Here is a 21641-nt window from a genome sequence, read left to right on the forward strand (position 1 = left end):
GTCCCTCCTGGTAACTAAACCAGACAGACACTGCTGTCCTCACCAGCCTGTCCACTGACGCTCTTCCTGTCCCAGGACCCCCCCCCCCCCCCCAGGACACCGGCTTGGGTGTAGCTGCACGTGTTTTGTTAAACCAACAATGCTGTGAATTTACTGAGGCCGAAGGGTTTTCTGAATTAAAAAAAAAAAAATCATAGAATTCTACTCAGAACAAATGTACTAATGTTTTTTAGCATTTGTTGCTAAACATCCATTCTCTGGGTTTGGACAAGGGTGCGGTGATGCACGTCCACCATTACAGCATCCTACAGAGTGGTTTCGCTGTCCTGAACATCCTCTGTGCCCAACCCCCGCCCATCCTGTGGCCCAAAACCACCGATCATTTACTGTCTCCGTGGGTTCCCCTTATCCAGGTTGTCCTGTGGTTGGAATCTTAGTGCGTGGCCTTTTCGCATTGGCTTCCCTCACTCAGTAACATCTGAGATTCCTCCTCGTCTTTTCGTGGCTTGTAGTTCATGTATTTGTAGTGCAGAATGAGATTCCGTTGTCTGGATGGACCACAGTTTATTTTTCCGTCACCTACTGAAGGGCATCTTGGTTACTTCCGAGCTTAGCAGTTACGAATAAAGCTGCTGTAAACATCCACGTGCGGGTTTCCACGTGGACGTAAGTTCTCACCTCCTTTGACTGAATTCCAAGGAGTGTGATCGCTGGACCGTCTGGTGTTTAGTTTTGTGAGGAGGCTCCACACTGTCTTCCAGAGGGGCCGCACCGTTCTGCGTCGCGACCTGCCGTGAGTGGGCGTTCCTGCCCCACGTCCTCGCCAGCACCTGCCGTTGTCGGGGATCTGGATTGTGGCCATTCTCGCGGGTGTGCAGTGGGACCCCGTGTGGTTTTAACTGGCGTTTCACGGAAGACGAGTGAGGCATCTGCTGCCTTTGTCTCATCTCTGGGGAGGCATCTGTTGAGGTCTTTGGCCTATTTTTTTACTCAGGTTGTTCGCTAACTGTTGAGTTTTAAGAGTTCTTTGTATGTTTTGGGTAACAGTCCTTTCTTGGATGTGTCTTTGGCAAATATTTTCTCCCAGTCTGTGGCTCGTCCTCTCTCTTTGTCTTTCTCAGAGCAGTGTTTTTAACCTTAATGGAGTCCAGCTCATTGGTTCTTCCCTTCATGGATACCATCTGTGGTGTTGGATCGAAAAGGTCATCATCACCCCCAAGGTCACCTAGGTGTCCCCGATGTTATGTTTTAGGAGTCTTATATTTTGCATTTTGATTCTGACTATGATTCTGAGCTTTTCGTCAGGCGTGTAAGGTCTGGGTCGAGATTGATTATTTTGCACACGGACGTCCCCTTGTTCCCCAGTCACTTGATGAAAGACAGTCTAGGCTCTGTTCTGTTTTCTTTGCTCCCTTGTGAACCGTCGGTGACTATATGGGATTAGGAGCTCTCTCTGATCCATTGATCTGTGTGGCTCTAAACCACCTGCGGTGAACGCTGTAGCTTTGTAGTAAGTCTTGAAGTTGGTTGGTGTCAGTTTTCCAACCTTTCTCCCTCAATATCAGGCTGCCTGTCGGGATCCTTTGCCTCCATATGCATATGAAGGTTAGAACGTCTGCATCCACAAAGTAACGTCCTGGGAATGGCTAGGCTGAGTTCTCACGGAAGTTACTTTCTTAACAGACACGATGTTCCGGGTAAAAACGGCCGCGATACGAGGTCCTGTGATGATGTCTCAGTCCCTCGTGAGTCTGAGCCCCTGGACTCTGAGCCTCCCCAACGTTCTCTGGTTTATCTACCCCCTTCTGTGGGGCAGGGTGGGTGGGGGACTGGACTTGGGATGTCCCTTCCCCTGGGGAGGGAGGTTCTGATGAAACCCCACCAGATTCCGGTCTGGCTGACCAGCCTCCCCGAGGGCAGGCTCCCCTGTGCGGGGCTGGGCTCTGGGACATTTCAAACGTCTCTGAAGGGACTTTCCCCGGTGTTTTCTGTGGGAACCTGGTTGAGCTCCTGCAGGTAAATCTCACACTGTTGGGGGGTCTCCCCCACCCTGTGACTGGGTTGCCCTGCAGTTTTTAACTCTCAGCAGCTCGCTAATGACAGGCCAGATTTTCCCGCCCGCCCTGGTGCTCGCCGTGGACTCCACACCTCCTGACCTGTATCAGGGCCATGGTGCACCCTGTGTCCTCTCCTGTGGCTCTCACAGATCTGTGAAGAGTCTGTTGAGGTTCTCACTTGTTACTTCGGAGCAGGGACTTCCAAGGTCCTTGTGCACAAGCAGAAACATGTTTACTTTTTAAATAGAAAAAAATCAAACTCTCCCATCACTTAATGGTATTATGCTTGTTTAAACAAACCGTTTTCATGCATTATCCCAAATAATAAAAGCATATTTTTAAGCGGGGACTCGGAAGATTTTATAAGACAACGAAGAAGTTTTAGTCTGAAAAACCCCAGGGAAAGAGTGGTTTGGTAGAATAAGTTGTGCATTATAATCACTGGCTGTGGGACTAGGTGTGTTATTCCCCCTTCATTCGATAGTCTGCTCGCTTTGGGGACAGGGACAGCAGACGGCAGCCGCCGCCCCCCTCCCCCCCGCAGGGTCACTGTGAGCCCCGAGAGACCGCACCTACGTGTTCGTAGACGTGTTTGAAGACGCCAGAGCATTTAAAGTTAACAGGTGGACTTTGGTATCGGTACTCGGCAAGTCTCGTTGTAAAAGCAGTACCCAGAACATGGCAAGGGAATCTGACCTCGGTGTTGGCAGTATTTCGGTCCGGCCGGGGCTTGTATCCTGCAGCCGATCACAGTGTCTACTTTGCCCAAATCTGTAACAACCCTATGTTACGTCTGCAGCATCTGTACACGGTGACTTTTGCTCTGGTGACAGAAGACACGAGACGACCACTGGTCACGCCCCACACACCTCCGGGCCGGTTACCCGCCCCGGCCCCCAGGCAGCGCAGTGAGCACCGCCGTGTTCCGCACGGACACTGAGCAGAGGGGGGATGGGGGCACAGGAGAGAGACGATCTCTCCGACTCGGTAAACGAGGACCCTCTTGGGAGAGCAGGGCCCAGGGGAGGTAAATTCGCAGATGTCCCCCACCAGTCGCTGTCGCTGTCCCGTGAGAAAGTCCCGTATTCAAGGACGGCTTCTGGGCTTCATCAGGTCGAGCCAAAGGAATGATGTTGAAGCAGAGGAGGGAAAAGAAGGGCAGAAAGTGGAAGAGAGGCGCAGAGGGGGCGTCCGCAGTTTCCGGCTCAAGGTCCTGCCCGGAGGAGGCAGAGCCCAGGGGTGGGGGCTGGCCCGGCCTCAGGCCCTCCTAGGTGCTCACACGGGCCGACGAAAGCCGGATTGTTCTCATCACTGTGCTCTCCTTCCAGCCAGCAGGTTATTTCTGACTTGCAAATTGGCATCTGAGAAAACGTGAGCAACGTGTTTTCAAAAACCATTAAAATGTGTTAATAACAGTCATGAAGTCAATTTTACAGCATCGTGCAGCATTAACGTATAAATTATGTAGCAGTTCCTTATGAATATGCAGGGAATAGTAGAAGCAACTTTAAGAATGTCAATTAGGCAAATGTATTCTATCGTTTAAAAATTTTTACCTGGAAAGAAATAACTCATTTGAAGGTTTGTAGATTGAAGAAACACTAGATAATTGTGTGTCTGATACAGAATTATTCTGTGTCCCCTCTGAGGCTACCCGGTAGGTGTTCCCCAATAAGATTAAAGGACACCAAGATACTACATTTACAGCCTAAAGTTTCTGCTACATTCCAAGTCAGATGTGGCCGGAGGAAACAAACTGTCAACTCTCAGGACTTGGGAAAAGCATCAGTGGCCTGGGGTTACAGACCTTCACGCTTTTCTTCCACGTTGCAAAGGCTGCTTAGTTCCATTTTGTTGCCTGCTGGCTGGAAACGCTGAGATTTCATCGTGGATCATTTTTCCCTTTCTTGATTTCTGAGTCGCCAGGAAGGAGCGTAAGGATCAGGGGATCACATCTCATTCCCGTCCAGGGAAGTATTTCTCCGGAGACAGGCAGGCACGGTGACGGCTCCGAGTGTCACTCCACATCCCTCCCTTCCTATCAGAGGGCCTTGTCCCTCCTGAGAGGCAGGGAAGATCCTTCAGCTGGGTCCGTCCACCTGAGGGCCTCCGAAATCAGCAGGTTACGTCGTGGAGCATCTGGTTCGCAAAGCAAGGAGTTCTGACTGAATAGGCGTCTGCTCCAGTCCCCACCGCCTGTCTGTCTGCCTTTCCTTTTAAAAGGGGTTAGGCTTGTAACCCTTGGATTATTTTCTTAAGACATCATCACAACAGGGTCATTGCCTGCACATATTTTTTTAAGTTTATTTATTTATTTTGAGAGAGAGAGAACAAGCCCACACCAACAGTGCGGATGGGCAGAGAGAGCGGGAGAGAGAGAATCTCAAGAACGTTCCATGCTCAGCGTGGAGCCGGACGTGGGGCTCGGTCCCTCAACCCTGGGATCATGGCCTGAGCTGAAACCACAAGTTGGACCCTCAACCAGCCGAGCCCCCCAGGTGCCCCACCTGGGCGTATTTTTGAGACAAGATTCTGATCTGACCAGTCCGTGGTGGGTCCTGAGGTTCCCAGGTGATGGCAAGGCTGCTGGTTCACATGGCCTCAGTAGTAAATTTACTCAAATGTAAAATCAGGATCTCTGAGCCCCTTCCCACACTGGCTAAGTCTGAATCACCCTCACGGGGCCAGGAACCTGCTTCGAAGGTGACACCTGCCTGCATTCAGGGTTAGTTCACAACTCTAGGAATGTCCACTTCTGAGATTTCATCCATCACTCACTGCTGTCCCACAAACCTCCAAGGCTGAACTTTCTATTTCCCTTCTAATTATACAAATACACGTAGATGCCACCCATCTTGGTTTTCTTGGGGACAGCCACGTCCTAGATGGCCCCTGCCTGGGAGCTTGTTGGCTTTAGTGTTGGGTTGGTGCAGCCCAGATAGCGTCTAGAGTCGTAACTAATAAAATAGAAGGTGGAGGCAGCCCTGATGGGCATCACGAATATTCTGGAGATAATTTACATCAAGCGGAAGCTTAGGAGTACTTTGTGTTTGTGCTTTGGCTGAGCCAGAGAAGGGTTCACGTAGCAAAGCTTGACAACGGCCAACACGCGCACTGAACGAGTGTGCGTAGCCATGCCTATTTACAGCAACAGGGAACTACTAAGGAAGGACATTCTGAATAATGTCATTTTTTTCTTTTTCACGGTTCTCCAAAAATAGGCAGCATTGTTATAACTGGAAAAATTAAAAATTGTGTCTGCCTTCATTGCTGCAGCCTAAATGCTCTACTTTGCCCCCAAATCACCTTCCAATTATGACTGTGATTGACCTTCCCACCTTTGTATTTTACCATTTTCCTGTTTTGTTAATCACAGGAGCAATGACTTACTTACCTCTGGATCAGTTAATATGAAGTGGCAACATGCCAGTGTAATTTCACATCATTAACTATTCGGTGAAACATTCTCAGGTGATGGGCTCGAAATGCCTGATTACGTCCCAGTATTTATTTGGCGGAACAATTTCAAGAAGGTCACCAACTACGTACATCATGTACTTTCATTTCAAAGACACGGTGAACCTCTGAGTATTTTCATTCTTATTTGTGTGTTTAGTGGCTGCAAGGTAGCCACCGGGTAAGCAATCACAGTCAAAATTTGTTACAGTGTTGAGTATTTCAGATTTTTCTACACGAATTATTTTCATGTACAGCATGTAAGTGAACACGAATTGCAGTCCATAGAACACCATTCAAAAGTTGGACGATGTCTTCATTATTATTGCTAAAATGGTTGTGAAATGCAATCAGGCCAATCAAAAACATGTTCGATTAAATTGGCAAGTCAACAAATTTGTATTCGTTTCTGGAATGGAGCAGACTAGTGAGTTATCTTAAGTCTCAGGACTGGACACGCAGCACACTGTCACACACAAACTAGCCACCCTCTCAGTAAGCTCCCCAGACGGGACCGAAAATTGGTCCATAACATAATGTATGAGGAGTCCAGAATGAATTCTAAACCTGTACCCAAGTGAGTGTAATAGATGAGCCCGTACGTTACCGACTTGTGCTGTGAGCACAAGTTCTCTGTCAAATCCCCTGCCACAGGCGAGGTTTGGTGTCCTACTGCCCTACTCATGGTGTAGAATTTAATTAAGGTAAAGACACGTTGACTCCATTGCTGTAAATGTTTAAGTTTATCCAACTGAAAGTAACCCAACAAGCATGCTTGTTTTTGTGTCTACTTTAAAATTCTTCCCAGCTTTATGAGGTATAATTAACAAATAAAATTGTAAATAGTTAAAGTGAACAACATGATGGTTTGATGTATGTGCATGTGTGAAATGATTCCCACAGCTGAGCTAATGAGCACATCCATTACCTCACATAGTTGCCTTTTTTTTTAACAAGAGAATGTTTATGATTTATGTATATATCTTATATTTCTTGCAGGTAAGCACATTAGACTGGGTACGGGCAGAAAAAACCTACAACCTCTGTGAGGTACTATTTAAACTTCACAAGGTAGGTATCCTTTGCACGTGAGATGCACTCATGGAAGTAAGATGTGCCTTTGGGTTTAAGAGTCCATTGAGATAGTAAGATAACCTGAAAATCTTCTGTATTCATAACATTTCCCCATCCTGAAACTTGCCATCCTGCTGTTCACGCAGATGAATGGATGGATGGATGGATGGATGGATGGATGGATAGGAAGGAAGGAAGGAAGGATGCATGGATGCACGGATGGATGGATGGATGGATGGATGGATGGATGGATAGATGGATGGATGAGTTGGTGGGTGGGTGGATGGATGGAAGGAAGGAAGGATGCATGGTTGGATGGATTGGTGGATTGGTGGGTGGGTGGATGGGTGGGTGGACCGGTGGATCGATAGAGTGTGCACAAGTGTGTATGTGCACACATACTGGGGAGAGAGTGTTTTAGTCACTGCCTCTTACAGTAATATGTTCCAGGATCTTTGGTGTATTGTTGTCATTGCCATTGTTTTTAACAGGTCAGATACAAACCCCAGCTTCCCAGCTTTTCTTTCAAAGTCTGGCCCAAGCGGACCAGAATGACTGATCAAATATTCCACGTCTATTAGAGGGAAAGTATTCACTGGCTAAGAAAGGGCAAAGTTTTACCAATAACATCCATCCCAAGCTTTCAGAATCACCCAGTTCCAAAGTAGCGAACCCATTGCCACGAAACAAGTTTTCCGTTTCTCCTGGGCTGACACCTCATCTGGGACTCATGAGGTCAGGGGTCGGGGTTTCCCGGGAGCGCTCTGTGCGACTCCTGCTTGCTTGCAGTTGTCACGCGTTGACATGTCGGAGAAGAAGACAACTGGGGATTTGAGTGGGGATTGCACCAGGCTACACCAGCCAGGAGACACGGGCGTCTCACGGATGGGCTTTTAGCAGACCTCAGGTCACACTGAATGATACAGAGGTTGGGAAGTGGAACCTGAAGTGCAAAACCTGGTCACTGAGCGGCTCAGGGGACTCCGCCAGGCGGGAAGAGGTCAGTCCCACCCCATCCCGGTGACCCGGAGGCGCCTGCTTTGGGCCCAGGGGTGCTCCCAGCTGTGACTTGTGCCCAGGCTTGGGGGGAGGCTTGTCTCTGGCCTCCTGCCCCTGCTCAGTGAGAAGCCAGGGCCGTCACCACCCATCACAGGGGAGGAGACACGGGAGGCGGTGCCCTCGGCCAGCTGTCCCGGACCTGCTGACGTCTGGCTGACCCACAGTCCACAGGCAGGAAATGAATGCACCCAGTGAATGTGCCATAGAGGGTCTGCTGTTGTGTGTGAAGCACGTGCTCTCGATGTAGACGGGGCTGACTCTACCACCTGAAATTTTACTTTGTTTCTTTATGCCTCAGTTTCCTTATCTGTAAAATGGGGTGATAATAACCTGTTGTCGTCTATATTTTGTGACCTTCTGCAGGGTTGTGTTAATTGTGTGATGACCAAACGCCCCGGCCATAAGGAAGTGCTCACCGAACACGGCCGTTTTAGGGCATTTTTGAGGTCCCCTCCTGCCCTCTGCATCCCAGGAGCCGTGATTCTCCCACACCACAGGGCCAGGGATGCACCTGCCGGTGGTTCTCAGCCTTCTCTTATGGGGAAATCACCCGGAGGGAGCTTTAAAGCAGAGCTAATGGTTTCATTTTATTTGAGATGTGGCCCAGACACCTGTGTTCATTCTGGAAGTTTCTGCGGTGCTAACATGTGGTGCTAACATTCTGCGGTGCTAAGTCTCGTGTCGTGTGTGCAGCATTTGTGCTTTGACACCTCCTTGTCAGTAAGTATCATTTTACAACACTAATGAATTCCTCTGCGTCATTGGATGGAACCTTAGTGATGAGAGGCCTGGTTGTATTAACAACCTTTACAAAACCATGAGAATATTAGTTGTTAATAATGCCAGTAGGGATCATAATTGTATGTTAATTATACCTCCTTTTTTTTTTATTTTTTAATGTTTACTTATTTATTTTGAGAGAGAGAGAGAGAGCGAGGAGGGGAGAGGCAGAGAGAGGGAGAGAGAGAATACCAAGCAGGCTCTGCACTGTCGGCACAGAGCCCAACGCAGGGCTCGATCCCACGACCTGTGAGATCATGACCTGAGCCAAAATCAGGAGTCAGACGCTCAGCCTCCTGAGCCGCTCAGGTGCCCGTTTCTTCCTTCCTTTCCACTCTCCTTTCCACAGTAGTTGAAACTCATTTGCTCCATTAGTAAGTCACGCACTGAAATGTGAAGTCAGAGACCTGTGAGTATGATCTGGGCGTGTAAAACAACACACATTGTCTCAGGAATCATCCGTCCCACAGCTGGTCACGAGAGGAGTCCGATTTCAGCCTAAGGTCTATGGCCCCAGCTGAACCGCACTCTGTGGAAGGTCTCCTTGCAGGCCCACTAGTGGAGGTCAGTGGAATTCGGTTGCTGGAAGATGCTGGACTGGGGGGGGGCTCGGCTCCTTGCTGAGTTGGCCAGAGGCCACCGTCTCCACCAGAGACAGCCATTTCCACCATATTCTGTTGGTGAGAAGCGGGTCACTAAACATACATGACACATACGACGTGTGATACACATCCTCTATATGGTATGTAGGTATACACACGTAGGAAGAGACCACGTGAAGCCCACACTACCGTACTGGCCACAGCGTGGTGGGGAGCAGACTGTCCTTGGCCAGACCATGCTTGTTGCTGGAGGTGGGGGCGGCTGGTCAACCCTCGGGCTTCAGTGAGGTATCAGAAGTGAGTTACATACACTTGGAGGGAAGCTGTCTCCAGACGTCCCCTAAAGAGGCCAACAGCTAAGCCTTGACCACATCATCTGTGGCACGAGTCTGGGAGACGTGTCCTACCAGCTGGGGGCTTCCCTTCATTCTGGGGACGTTTCTGTCAAGGACTAATTTCTTCCAGCAACAAAACAGCCCAGATGGATGGAGAGCTTTGACTTCGTGGCAGATGAGGCCCAGGTCAGGGGTAAGAGGCACAGCCTTGAGGTCCGAGCCTCTCTGCAAGGGGAGGAAGCCGTGTCTGAGTCCCGGTACGGGAGAGCGCTGTGCCCCAGCGTGGGACGCTCCTGTGTCTTTCTCACGCAGGAGTGCGCACAGCAAAGTAGGAAGTCTGTACGAAAGCGGAAATTAAAAATATATTCGATGCCGTTTTTCACGTGTTTTGTCTGAGAATTTGACCCCCAGGAGTCATTAGTCAAAAGTTAGAAGTTTTGAATGAAAACTTAATGTTTTAAATTTTGATATGCCTCCTTAAATGGAAAATGTCCTCAAAAATAATTTTAAATTTAGGTCTGGAATTTTAAGCTGCATGTAATAATAACACCTACGAGGGAAATACGTCCCCATAATACTATTATCACAGTGGTAGAAGGAACCATTGTGTTGAAGTGATTCTCGTGACAGTTTATACGTGTAGATTTTCATTCATCGATATTCCACAAGATAATTGTAGAGGAAAATTTTATGGCTTTTCCCTTTATTTTACAAAAGTTCCACATTGTCGCAGTCTGGCTTTTACACGGCTTTCCCGCGTCTGAGGTGCTCTTTTGGTGTCGGGATGTGTTTCAAAGACCGTCATTTTGTACAGACGTGCTTCGTTAATAACTGTGCAGCCGTTTCTGTTTTTATCCAGCATTTCTTCCCGGAAGACTGAGAAATTTTTGATCAGTAAACATGTTGTGAAATGATTAGCAAACCATTACATTAGTCGGGAGAACAGCCACAGCACATATATTAATCCCATCTGGGGCAAATAATAATAATAAGGATAACTTTGTAGCATTGAACTTCTTTAAAAAGGAGATCGTATTCTGTCAGTCGAATGTCTTATTTGGATGTCCTAAATGGCGATTCTACAAAATGATACCCCCTTTGGAACACACCTTTAGTTGTGGATGATCATTGTGCACATATAAATCTAAACTTATTTATAAGCATTTAATTCGCTTTTCAAAGGTTGAAATAAATGTACGCTATCAGAAGAACTGGCACCATCAGCAACAGTTGTTAATGGTTTGTGTCAGAACGACCGTTTCCAAGTACGGCCATTAGTATTCCATCCAGGAATGAATCCTGTTGTTGTAGGTTTGTTTCTCTGACTTTCTTCTAAGAAATTACTTTTTCCGGTTCTTTTTTTTTTTAAGTTTATTCATTTTTGAGAGAGAGAGAGAGACATAACACGAGTGTGGGAGGGGTAGAGAGAGAGGGAGACACAGAATCCGAAGCAGCTCCAGGCTGTGAGCTGTCAGCACAGAGCCCGACGCGGGGCTCGAACTCACAGACCGTGAGATTGTGACCTGAGCCAAAGCTGGATGCTCAACCGACTGAGCCACCCAGGCGCCCCTACTTTTTCCGATTCTTCAATTACGTATTCTCTCTTTCAACTCTCATCAGAAATAGATGAGAAAATTGCATCCATGGGCTTTGATTGCACGTGTAGGTTGTACGCGGCTCGCAGACAGCGGCAAACAGAAACGCCAGTCAACTCTGGGCAGTCTGGCGGGAGAGGAGGGGGATGTGTCCTCCAACGGAAGAATACCCAACCTGAAATTTTTCGGTTAAAATTTAAGTTAACTCACGTTTGGCAGAGGATCTAGATAGCAGCATCTACCTCTGTGGGGTGCCTGCCCGGGGCCTTGCTAAGCCCCCCGTTTACATCGGAGTTAATCCTCTCGTACGGGGAGCAAATCCTCCTTATCTTCGGGCTCAGAGCCCATAAGCACAGGGTGGCTAGTAAGTTCCCGACCCGGGGTCATCTTAAATCCTATTCTGTTCCACTCCTTGGGACCCTTGGAGTCCCTGGAATCTGTCTAGAGTCCGCAGTAAGAATTTTCAGCCTGCTCTCCAGCGACCCGCCAGGCAGCTGGGACCCCAGGGAAGGGGCTCCTGTCCTCCGTGAATGTCTGGAAGCCCCTCCCTTGAGCCGAGAACTTGCACCTGCATCAGGGAGGACCCTGCACAGGGTGGGGGGGGGAGGGGGTTGGCTCCAGGGCTTTGCTACAAAGGGCAGGGGGTCTCTGAGGGCTGGGGTGGGGTCGGGAGAGGGAGCCTGGGCCACTGTGTGACCCAGAGTCAAAGTGAGCTGTCTGTCTTAACGGTAGGACAGAGTTCTGCAACTTGGAGTAGTCCTGACACCCTGCAGGGGCACAGCGTTCCTGGATGTTTGTGTTCCTCAGACACGTCCAGGTCCTGGGGGGTAGGGGGAGGGGGGAGGGAGCTGGCCCTTAACGGGATTTGCAGCTCCGAGGGGCTTAAAACCAGGTGTTCTAATGCAGATGCTGTGCAGCGGGGAGGCCCAGGCCCAGAAGTTGGGTGCAGCCGGGGAGGGGGAGCCACTCACCTCCCACCCTGGTGGCTCATTTCCGAGCCCTGTTGACTGAGTTATCGTCTCACACGGGAGCCACAAGAAATGTCTGTGGAAATGAGCTCCATACGGACCACTAAGGTCACTGACATTAATGTTGTTTTCTGTGCTTCAGAAAGTAATGTCATCCCCGAAATCCTTCCGTGTTCTTCCCTGGGACTTCCCAGGCTGCTCCCAGAGCGATCTGTATTTCCTCGTATTTGTCTGTAAAGGCAGAGCTCCGCTCACTGGTTTGAGTGGCAAACACGTTACTCCTTGAAAAGTGACCTTGCTCCTCACAACTGATCTAAATAAGTAATTCAAGAGTCAGATCGCCATGTAGGTGAAAATCTAAATTCTGCTCCTTAAGGTAGTGGCCATTTGGAGAATTATAACAATATCACTGAGCAATACTTAGAAACCTAACATTATGTATTTTAAGTAGTCTCTTAAAACCGTCTATTTAAGTAGTCTATTAAAAACCCCACTACGTGCAGAGGTACATGTGCAGACACTGCATTTGGAGGGGATAAAACCCACAGGCGGCAAACAGAGTAGCCCTAGCAGAACTATTTCTCTTTCGCGTTCTCTGCATTGATACAATAATTACAAATGTGCAAATAAGTACATAGAGTAAATACACAGGAGTGGGAAAACTCCAGGTAATTTTTAAATGTGCTCTTTTTGTTTCGTTGTCAGAAAAGGGGACGTGCGGGGTTCTGTATGCTTACGGGGCCGGCAGGGGGTCCGCTCCTGCTCCAGGACTGGCCCCGCCAGCCGCGTATTAGCTCAGACCCCGTCTCTCCGCTCAGCAGCGCCTCAATCACAACGTGCTTTTGTGCAAACGCGTGAGGACCTAACAGGCACGGGGGGCACTGGGGGCTCGTGCTTTCTCTGTGCTGCCACACTAAGCGCCTGACCCCCGCCTGTGCCTGCGTGTTAAAGCCCAGAACAGCCTCAGAGGCGGACAGCTAACCCTTGGCACAGAAAGTCCTGTTTTCCTCCTGCGGAAATACGAGCTCCCGGTGTAACCAGGGACAGGAGAGCACGATTGGCCGTCCCCCTGGCGGCATCGCCCACACAGACGCTTCCCGAGCCGTCTCCTTAGGTCGGCGGTCTAGACAGTTAAGTTCAGTACTTGCAGACCCGATTTCTGAGACGTCGTGTCGGTGACTAGGACGTACTCGTGGTTTATGACGGGCAGTCTCATGTGAAAGATCTGGGGGGGGGGGGGGGGGTCCAAAATCAGGGCGCAGTCTCTGTGCCCAGGGTTCGTTTAGGGCTAGGAACACACACCACACCCGCACGTACACAGGCACGCACACACATGTGCACCCGCCCGTGAGGCAGGAGGAATCTGACCATGTGCAGGTGCAAACACCGCTGAGGACCAACAGCAGGGAGAGGGCGCACAGGCGAACCCTGCAGAGACGTCCCGAGGCCGGAGGAGAATCAGGAGCCCCCAGAACCCACGAGCCGCCTGCACACATCCGTAGTCTCTTTTACCTGCACACCTGAGCCACGGTGAACACCGGGGTCCCTTGGCGAGGAGTCTGCCCTCCGTCCCCTTCACTGGACAAGGTGGTTCAGGCACAGTCCACGTGGAGGATCAGCGCCTGGGCAGTGCAGGTGCGCATGTGGGTGCAGATGCGGGTGTGCCTTATGTGTGCACGTGTGTGTGCAGATGTGTGTGCGTGTGGAGAGAGGGATGAGGGGCAGGTGCAGGCCGGAGCACGCTGTGAGTAGAGGAAGGTGCATGCTTACGTACATGTGTGCGTGTGTGTGTGCGTGTGTGAGTATGCGTATGCAAGTATGTGTGTGTGTGTGTGGACGGGAAGAGGGGCGTGTGCGAGTACGTGTGTGCGTGTGGAGAGCAGAAGAGGTGCGTGTGCAGGCCAGCACACAGAGGGAGGGGAGACTCGCCGGGTGCTGCCTGCTGCGTGCAGCACTGCGTCCCCTGAGCGTCCAGTCCTGGGCTGTGCTGACCCGAGACCAGTGAGGCCCAGAGTCACCCTCTCCTTAGCTGCATCCGCCACCGACTCGGGAAGGAAGTGCACACACCCGATGTCTATGTGCAGAGCCCACGGCATCCAGGGCTCCTCTGCCTTAACCTTTGCTCTTGGGATGTTTCTGGACATGGGTTCTGTGTGGCCAGGACCCTGGGATGATACGAGTACGCCTTGGACGGCTGGGGGTCCTGCGGTGCCTTGGGGGGGTTCTGAGCAAGGGTCCTTTTGCCCAGGACAGAAGAGCCGGTGGTGCCCCGTGACCCGGCGGCGAGGGGCCTGGTTAGGGCCGTGTTCATGCCAGACCGGGGCACCCGGGTCCCGTGACCTGACCTTCCAGTGAGACGCTGAAGCAGACGCTGTGGTTACCGCTATTTTAAGTGGAAGCTGCTTTGGGTGGGATTTACCTAAATCTGTTTCGGGCTCATTTCCACAGCTGCCACGTGGGAGGACGGCCCTGCCCTGAACGGGGCTCCCCGTGTGGCCGGGTCCACAGTGGCTCCGTGTCCCCATCTGGTGGCCGTGGGGCCTCGGCCCTCGGCCGGCACCCCCTCCCGCACTAACGCCCTGACGCGTTCTGTTTTCCAGCTCTGGCTGGCGGACGATGGCTGGCTCCACGAAGACTGTCACCTGGGTCCTCCCGGCTTCGCGCCCCAGCGGCCGTTCAGCTTCAGCGTCCTGGTCGGCCACGGCCAGAGTCGCGTCTTCAGCGTGGACCTGGGGAGCGAGCTGGCCGCCTGGGAGAGGTCTTTCCAGAGGGCCACTTTCAAGGAAGTTCAGAGAAGCAGGGTAAGTGCCTCCCACCCTCCCGCGGGAGAACTCGGGTGGGGCGCGACCTCGCCATCAGGTGCGCCGCCATTCCAGAAGAAAACGAATCTTTGAAAGCTGAGCATTCTGACCTGAGCCACCAGGTCAGCGTCCGTGGCAGGTGACGGGTCACCACGGGAGAGTGCGAGGGGGCGCATTTCACATTTGCAGAGAGCCACGGGCTTTCCACGGAGGGGGCGGGGGGCACGTCCACGCCCCTGATGAGCCACGCCGCCCATAGGCTGCTCCCAGCAGACGGCGCAGGTGGCTCATTTGCGGTCAAGTCCCCCGGGCGTTTGTCACGGACGAGGCGCCCGATGGCCTTGCTCCCGCCGTCAGGACCCAAGGGAGAGTATGACGTGGTTCACGTGACTGAGGTTCTGCCCTTGTCGGCAGGGTACAGAAACGTGCGTCTGTCAAATGCGTGAGCAGGCAGGGGTCATGACCCCCAGCGTCGTTAACGGTGGGACCCCTCATAGGCAGAAGGTCCACGTGGCGATGTCAGGGAGGGGACTTCCCGCCAACCGTGCGGCCACCTCCAGCCCCGTGTCGTCGGCCCTGGTGCAGAGGAGATCACGCCTCATCTGGGAGCGCGCGTTCTCAATGGAAGGCCCCGCGTGGCTTTGACTCTCCAGCGGCTGCTCGGGCCTGGGGGTCCCTGACTGGGCGTCACTGCGACCTGCCAGTCTGCGTGGCGACATCACACTCAGATGTTCCTAGAAACACACGTCACGGCTTCCCCCCGGCCCCCCTCTCCGGCTGGGCGGCCCCCGGATGTGGTTCCGTTGCGCCCAGCGGCCATGTGCCAGAGGCGCCGGCTCCGTGACCCCAGCAGGCAGGTGATGCAAGGGTCCTGAGGCACTGAACACCGGCTCCCCTGTCACGGGGACTCGTTGGCCCATCCGGCGACTGTTCACAGCCCTGAGCCCTGAACACAGACAGCGGAGAAATGGGAGCTTGAGGGACACTCATCGTGACCACACTTGCAGCCCCAGAAAGTGGGAAGAAGACGGCATCCCGCGTCGCCGCGTGTGCCAGGCGGCTGGTGTCCAGCGTCCCCAGCTGTGCTGCAGGCAGGGGGACATCCCAGCGTGTGGGGGAAGGAGACGTCGCAGACGGGCACCCCAGGAGACGCACCCTGACGCCCCGTGGCCACGGAGGCTGCAGGCCGGTCTCGCCCCTGCCGGTCGGAGCAGAGCGAGGGTCCGAACCGCCCTGGGTGGATTACGGTGCCTCTCCTTAAAGAACAGACTTTCTCCCCTGGGTCCAGAGTGGGGACGGGACACCCGTGCTTGCGTGGTCGGCAAGTCCCTCCGGAGGGGGGCGGCGGCTCCCCTCGCAGAGTCCTCGGTATTTGGGCAAGTAGGGAGAGGGGAGAGACAGAGACGGGCTGGCGGGGCAGCGGGTAGAAGGGAGGACGCCGGGTCTGGATCAGGACGGGAGGGCAGCGTGCCGCTGGGTTCCGGGGAGCCTCTCCACAACCCAGGGTTGAGATGGCGAGGGTCTTTCGTGGGCAGGCGAGGACGAGCATGAGGGGTCGGCTTTTGTGGTGGGGTCTCCGTGTACAGGACAGGAAGTTCCCCCAAGACCTCCCCAGTCTGAATCGTCACACCCACTTTCCGAAGCAGGATCCTTCGCGATTCCTGCCCCCTGATGTGGCGTCCAGTGCTGGGGACTCTGTCCCGATTTCTCAGTTTTCTGGACTCGGAGGCGGGAAGGACGGCAGACGTGCTCTGTAATTGTGTGGCCAGTTTCTCCCTCCGTGAACTTGGGCAAAATACTTCCCTAAACTCCTTCACTTCCTCTGCAAATTAACGATTATAGCGTGCACACGAGAGCCACTCTGGGAATTACACTGATTTGTTTTTAAGGTTTTTTTAATGTTTATTTATTTTTGAGAGAGAGAGACAGAGCACGAGCGGGGGAGGAGCAGAGAGAGAGGGAGACACAGAATCCGAAGCAGCTCCAGGCTCCGAGCTGTCAACATGGAGCCCGACAAGGGGCTCGAACCCACAAACCGCAAGATCATGACCTGAGCGGAAGTCAGACGCTTACCCAACTGAGCCACCCAGGCGCCCCTGTGAATTATACTAATCTTAACGTGCCCCCGTGCCAGGCCGTGTGCGGTTTGTACCCTGTGTTAATCTTTTAAAGTAAATCTGAGACGCGACCCTGTGTTCTGTGTTCTTTCTTTCACGGATGAGAAGACTCACGTTTGGAAGGGCTCAGTGGCCCCTCCGCAGCCCCGTCCATTTCTGCCTGATTCAGCGTCTCTCCTGCTCCTGGCTTGGACTCCGCCCCTCCCGAGGCCCCGCCTCCAAACCCCGAGAAGGTTTACACGTTTGTGACGTGTTCTCCTCCCGTGTGCGGCAGGCTGCGAGCTTCATCCCCCCGGCTGTCACCGCATCCCTGCTTCCCCATAAGGACGTCAGGAAGAAAGTTCTGGACTTGAACTGGTGGCCTGTTTCCTCACAGCAGCGAATCAGGGCACCTCAGCGGGGTCAGCACCCCACAGAGAAATCCTCCAAATCGGGGGTGTGCCAGCAGGTGTTTACAACCCCTGCCCGTCTCCAGCTCAACACGTTTAACTAAAGTCGTTTCGAGTGACACCTGTGTCACAGAACTCCACAGGTGCCCTCAGGCACCAGACGGAAGTCCTCTGGCTGTACATGCCGTGTCGCCTGCAGGCCGGGGTCCCGCCGTGACTGTCCCACTGTCCTGTCCCCGTGCCGTGGTCCCGCCATGGTCCATGGTCCCGCCGTCCACTCTTCAAACAACATTTGCTCCTGTCTCAGCATCGGGTGCGCGTGGTGCTGGGTGACGTGCAAAGTGCTGTGCGTTTTGTCCACATCAGTGTACCTAAATTTTAACTATACCAGCCACATCCTGTTGGAATTTAAGAAAAACGAAACAGAATCTGTGTCCTCGAAGCAGCCTGCGGTCTGAGTATCTGCATCGGGTGGGCTGCTTCTGAGCTCACAGGACGAGGCACCGAGACCCTCGCCGTCCTACAGACAAACCAGGGCTTGCCGGCCCCACCGGCTGAGCTTTGAGGTCCCCGTGTCTGCTTAGACCGTCTCCCCTGCTGGTCGTGGGACACCTGCCGGAGCAGCGGGGGGTGCTTTCCGTTCACAGATTTTGGTTCCACAACAGATAACTGTGCTGGTTGTTGGGCCAGGACGATGCTCAGATGGGGCGTGTGGCCGGCATCCGCACTCTGCGAACCCTCGAGAGCGGGTGCCCCTCCCACCAGCCTCCGCACCTGCAGCCTGTCCGGCTCCAGTAAACGGAGACCGTGTAAAGCTGAGGTCATGACTCTTGAGGAAACGTAAGGTGAACACGTGCCCAAAGATGTCATTTAGTTCCTTTATTAATGAGGGAAGTCGGGGTTGTTGGCACAGTCCACAGAGCCCTCGGGAAACCCACCGAACACAGACGCTGTAATGCGGGTGCTTCCAGACGCCCCTGCTGGGTAGACGGAAAACCTGCTCGGGGAGGGGGGGGTATAGCAGCCTCCTAAACCGGCCCTCAGGTGGTTCATCCCGCCAGACAGAGGCATCTTCCGACTCTACCAGACAAAAAAGAACGGAGTTAACTTTTGCCGCTTGTTAGGTGAACGTCACCCGGCCGATGATTTGTCCTTTTTTGCTGGAAAAGAATCTCCAGACATCATTCTTGCACTCACACGCATGTGCACACACACTTGTTCTCCTGTCTGTCTTGACGGGAGACGTGGCTGGAGCCCGGACGACCTCAGGGCAGCATGGGTCACTCTATGGTCCGACGTCCTGTGGCCTCGAGCAGCCGCTGAAGCCAGAGAACGAACTTCTTCTAAGGAACTGGAAACAAACAACAGGCAGTCTGACCCAAAGTAAGCAAAGAAATATAAGTCAGAGTAGAAATCAGTGAACTAGACAGAAAACCAAAAAAAACAGAAAATCAGTGAAACTGAAATTTGATTCTATAAGATCAAAAAATTAATGAAAGTCTTGCCAGACTGATGAAAAGGAAAAGCATTAAGAATGAGGGACAAAATGTCACTACCCAGATATTTAAAGACACAGGGAACATTACATAAATAATTTCTAAAAATTAACACAAATCTGACAACTCAGAATGGACACAGTCCTTGTAAGACACAAACCACCAAGCCTCCTTCAAGGGGAGACGAGTCACCCAAATGATACCATTTGTGGTTTAAAAGTGGAGTTTTTGCTAAGTCCCTTCCCACGAAGGAAATTCCAGTCCCAAATGGAGTCGATGAGTTGTACTAAACATTAAAAAAAGGAAAAACTAATCATACAAACTAACCCAGAAAATTGGAAGTAGGAGGCGATGCTTTAAAGCTCCCACGAGCCCAGCATCACCCCATGGCCGGTGTTGGACAAGGTCGTGCAAAGTAAACACAGCTATGGACCATCGTCCTTTATGAGTGTAGATAAATACTCTAAACACAGATTTACCTAATAAAATCCAGTAACTTCTTCTATAACAGGACGAATATGTCAAGTTAAGAAAAAATTATCCTAGGAAAATACCATTGGTTTTATGTCTAAAATCAATCAAATTAATCTATCAGGCTAACAATTTAAATTTTTTTTTTAAATTTTTTTTTTCAACGTTTATTTATTTTTGGGACAGAGAGAGACAGAGCATGAACGGGGGAGGGGCAGAGAGAGAGGGAGACACAGAATCGGAAACAGGCTCCAGGCTCTGAGCCATCAGCCCAGAGCCTGACGCGGGGCTCGAACTCACGGACCGCGAGATCGTGACCTGGCTGAAGTCGGACACTTAACCGACTGCACCACCCAGGCGCCCCGACAATTTAAAAGAGAAAAATCCTATCATCATTTCAACAGACCCAGGAAAATATTTGACAGAATCCAACTTCGTATCTGATCTAACAAACTCAGCAAACTAGAAATGGAAGAAACTTTCCTTAACCTGCTAGAAAGGCACAGAAGTGCCCACAGGTAACATCCTGCTTAGTGGCCAGAGGTTGTGTCCCCGAAGACTGAGCATAGGCAAAGCTGTCCGCTGTCATCACTTGTATTGATATTTACCGAAGGCAGTAGCCAGGGCCTCAGCCAGAAAGACGAATAAGAGACACCAGGTTGGAAGGGAAAGAGTAAAACTGTCTTTACCCACAGATTTCATGACATTCCTACTAGAAACTCAGGCGGAATCTGCAAGAGAAGGGAGTTCAGCTACAAGAAAAAGTTGCAAGATCCAAGGTCAATATACAAACATCCATTTCGTTTCCTGATATAAGGAGCAGACAACAAAAAATACTTGTAACAGCATCAAAAATATGAAATAATGTGGACAAATCTGAAACACATAAAAGACTTGTAACAAAACTGCAAAGCGTGGCTCAGAGAGAAGTTAGAGGAAACTCATGTAAGTGGAGACCTAGACTCGTGCACGGCCCAGAAGTCACAAAGATGCTAAAAGGTTAGTGACCCTGCTGCCGATCCGTCGATGAGATTCCAGGTGCCGTCCCAGCAGCCTCGTATGTGGACTCTGACAAGATGGTTCTAAACTTCATGTTGGGAATGGAGGGACAGAAGATGTCTTAGGTAACTGGAAAAGGAACAGCAAACCCAGGGGCCATCGCTGCCTGATCCCAAAGCTGGAGAAGCTGGGGCCGTCACGACCGTGTGCGGTTGCCGCAAAGACCAGCAGAATCCAGAATCCAGAAGTAGACCTGCACAGACATAGACCATGTCCTCTGGCACGGAACGGCCCTTCAGGGGAGGATGGGAGTCTCGGACAGGTTCTGCTGGAACAATTGGGCATTTATGCAAAAAAATGGACTTTGATCCATACCCCACACCATCTATGAACATAGACTCAAAATGGGTCATAGACAGGGGCGCCTGGGTGGCTCACTCGGTGGAGCGTCCGACTTCGGCTCAGGTCATGATCTCGCGGTCCGTGAGTTCGAGCCCCACGTGGGGCTCTGTGCTGACGGTTCAGAGCCTGGACCCTGCTTCGGATTCTGTGTGTGTGTCGCTCTCTGCCCCTCCCCTGCTCAGGCTCTGTCTCTCTCTCTCTCTGTCAAAAATAAATGAACATTTAAAAAGATGGGTCAGTGGGGGAGGAGAAGGAGAAAAAAAGGGAGGGAGGCAAACTATAAGAGACTCTTAAAAACTGAGAATAAACTGAGGGTTGATGGGGGGTGGGAAGGAGGGGAGGGTGGGGGTGGGCATCGAGGAGGGCACCTGTTGGGATGAGCATTGGGTGTTATATGGAAACCAATTTGACAACAAATTTCATATTTTAAAAAAATGGGTCATAGACAGAAGTATAAATGCAAAACTATAAAACTTCTAGAAGAAAATAGTAGGTAAAATCTTTCTGACCCTTAGTGATGCAAATGTTTCTCAGATATAAAACCAAAACCACAATCCACATAAAAGGAAAACAATGATAATTTGGACTTCATCAAAATAAAAAACCGGTATTATTTGAAAGACAAGAGTCAGGAAACATGGAAAAGATGCCAAAATGTGGGAGGAAATACTCGCAAGGCGTAGATCTCACCAAGGGCTTTGCAGCCATAACCTATAAAGAGATCTCGAAGCTCAATAATGAGGAAAACAACCAAACCAACAAAATTTGGTCAAAGCATTTGAGTACACAGTCCATGAGAGAAGATGTGCAGACCGGAAACCATCACGTGAGAATACGCTCAGAGTCGTTAGGAGGGGAGTGCAACTTGCACACCTGTTGGCAGGACTGAAACTTAGACGCCCGAGGACGGATACCACACGTAGGCGAGGACGTGGAGGGATGGGAAGTCTGGCACGTGGCTGGCGGTGATGTAAAGTGACGTGACCAGTCTGGCCAGTCCCTGCATTAAACGCACAGCCACCCTAAGACGGAGACATCCC

At 51.4% G+C, this 21641-nt stretch overlaps 1 protein-coding gene across 1 annotated transcript in view; it reads left to right on the forward strand.

Moving 5' to 3' along the window:
- SNTG2 (syntrophin gamma 2) overlaps positions 1-21641 on the forward strand; it is a 178197-nt gene that overhangs the window by 134786 nt on the left and 21770 nt on the right. Inside the window, exons 13-14 of the mRNA XM_086699902.1 lie at positions 6513-6584; positions 14527-14727. Coding sequence (XP_086556028.1) covers positions 6513-6584; positions 14527-14727 — 273 coding nt within the window. The remainder of the gene's footprint in view (positions 1-6512; positions 6585-14526; positions 14728-21641) is intronic.

Source organism: Puma concolor, chromosome A3 (genome assembly GCF_028749965.1).
Source record: "Puma concolor isolate L17-30 chromosome A3, mPumCon1.1.hap2, whole genome shotgun sequence".
Lineage (NCBI taxonomy): Eukaryota > Metazoa > Chordata > Mammalia > Carnivora > Felidae > Puma > Puma concolor.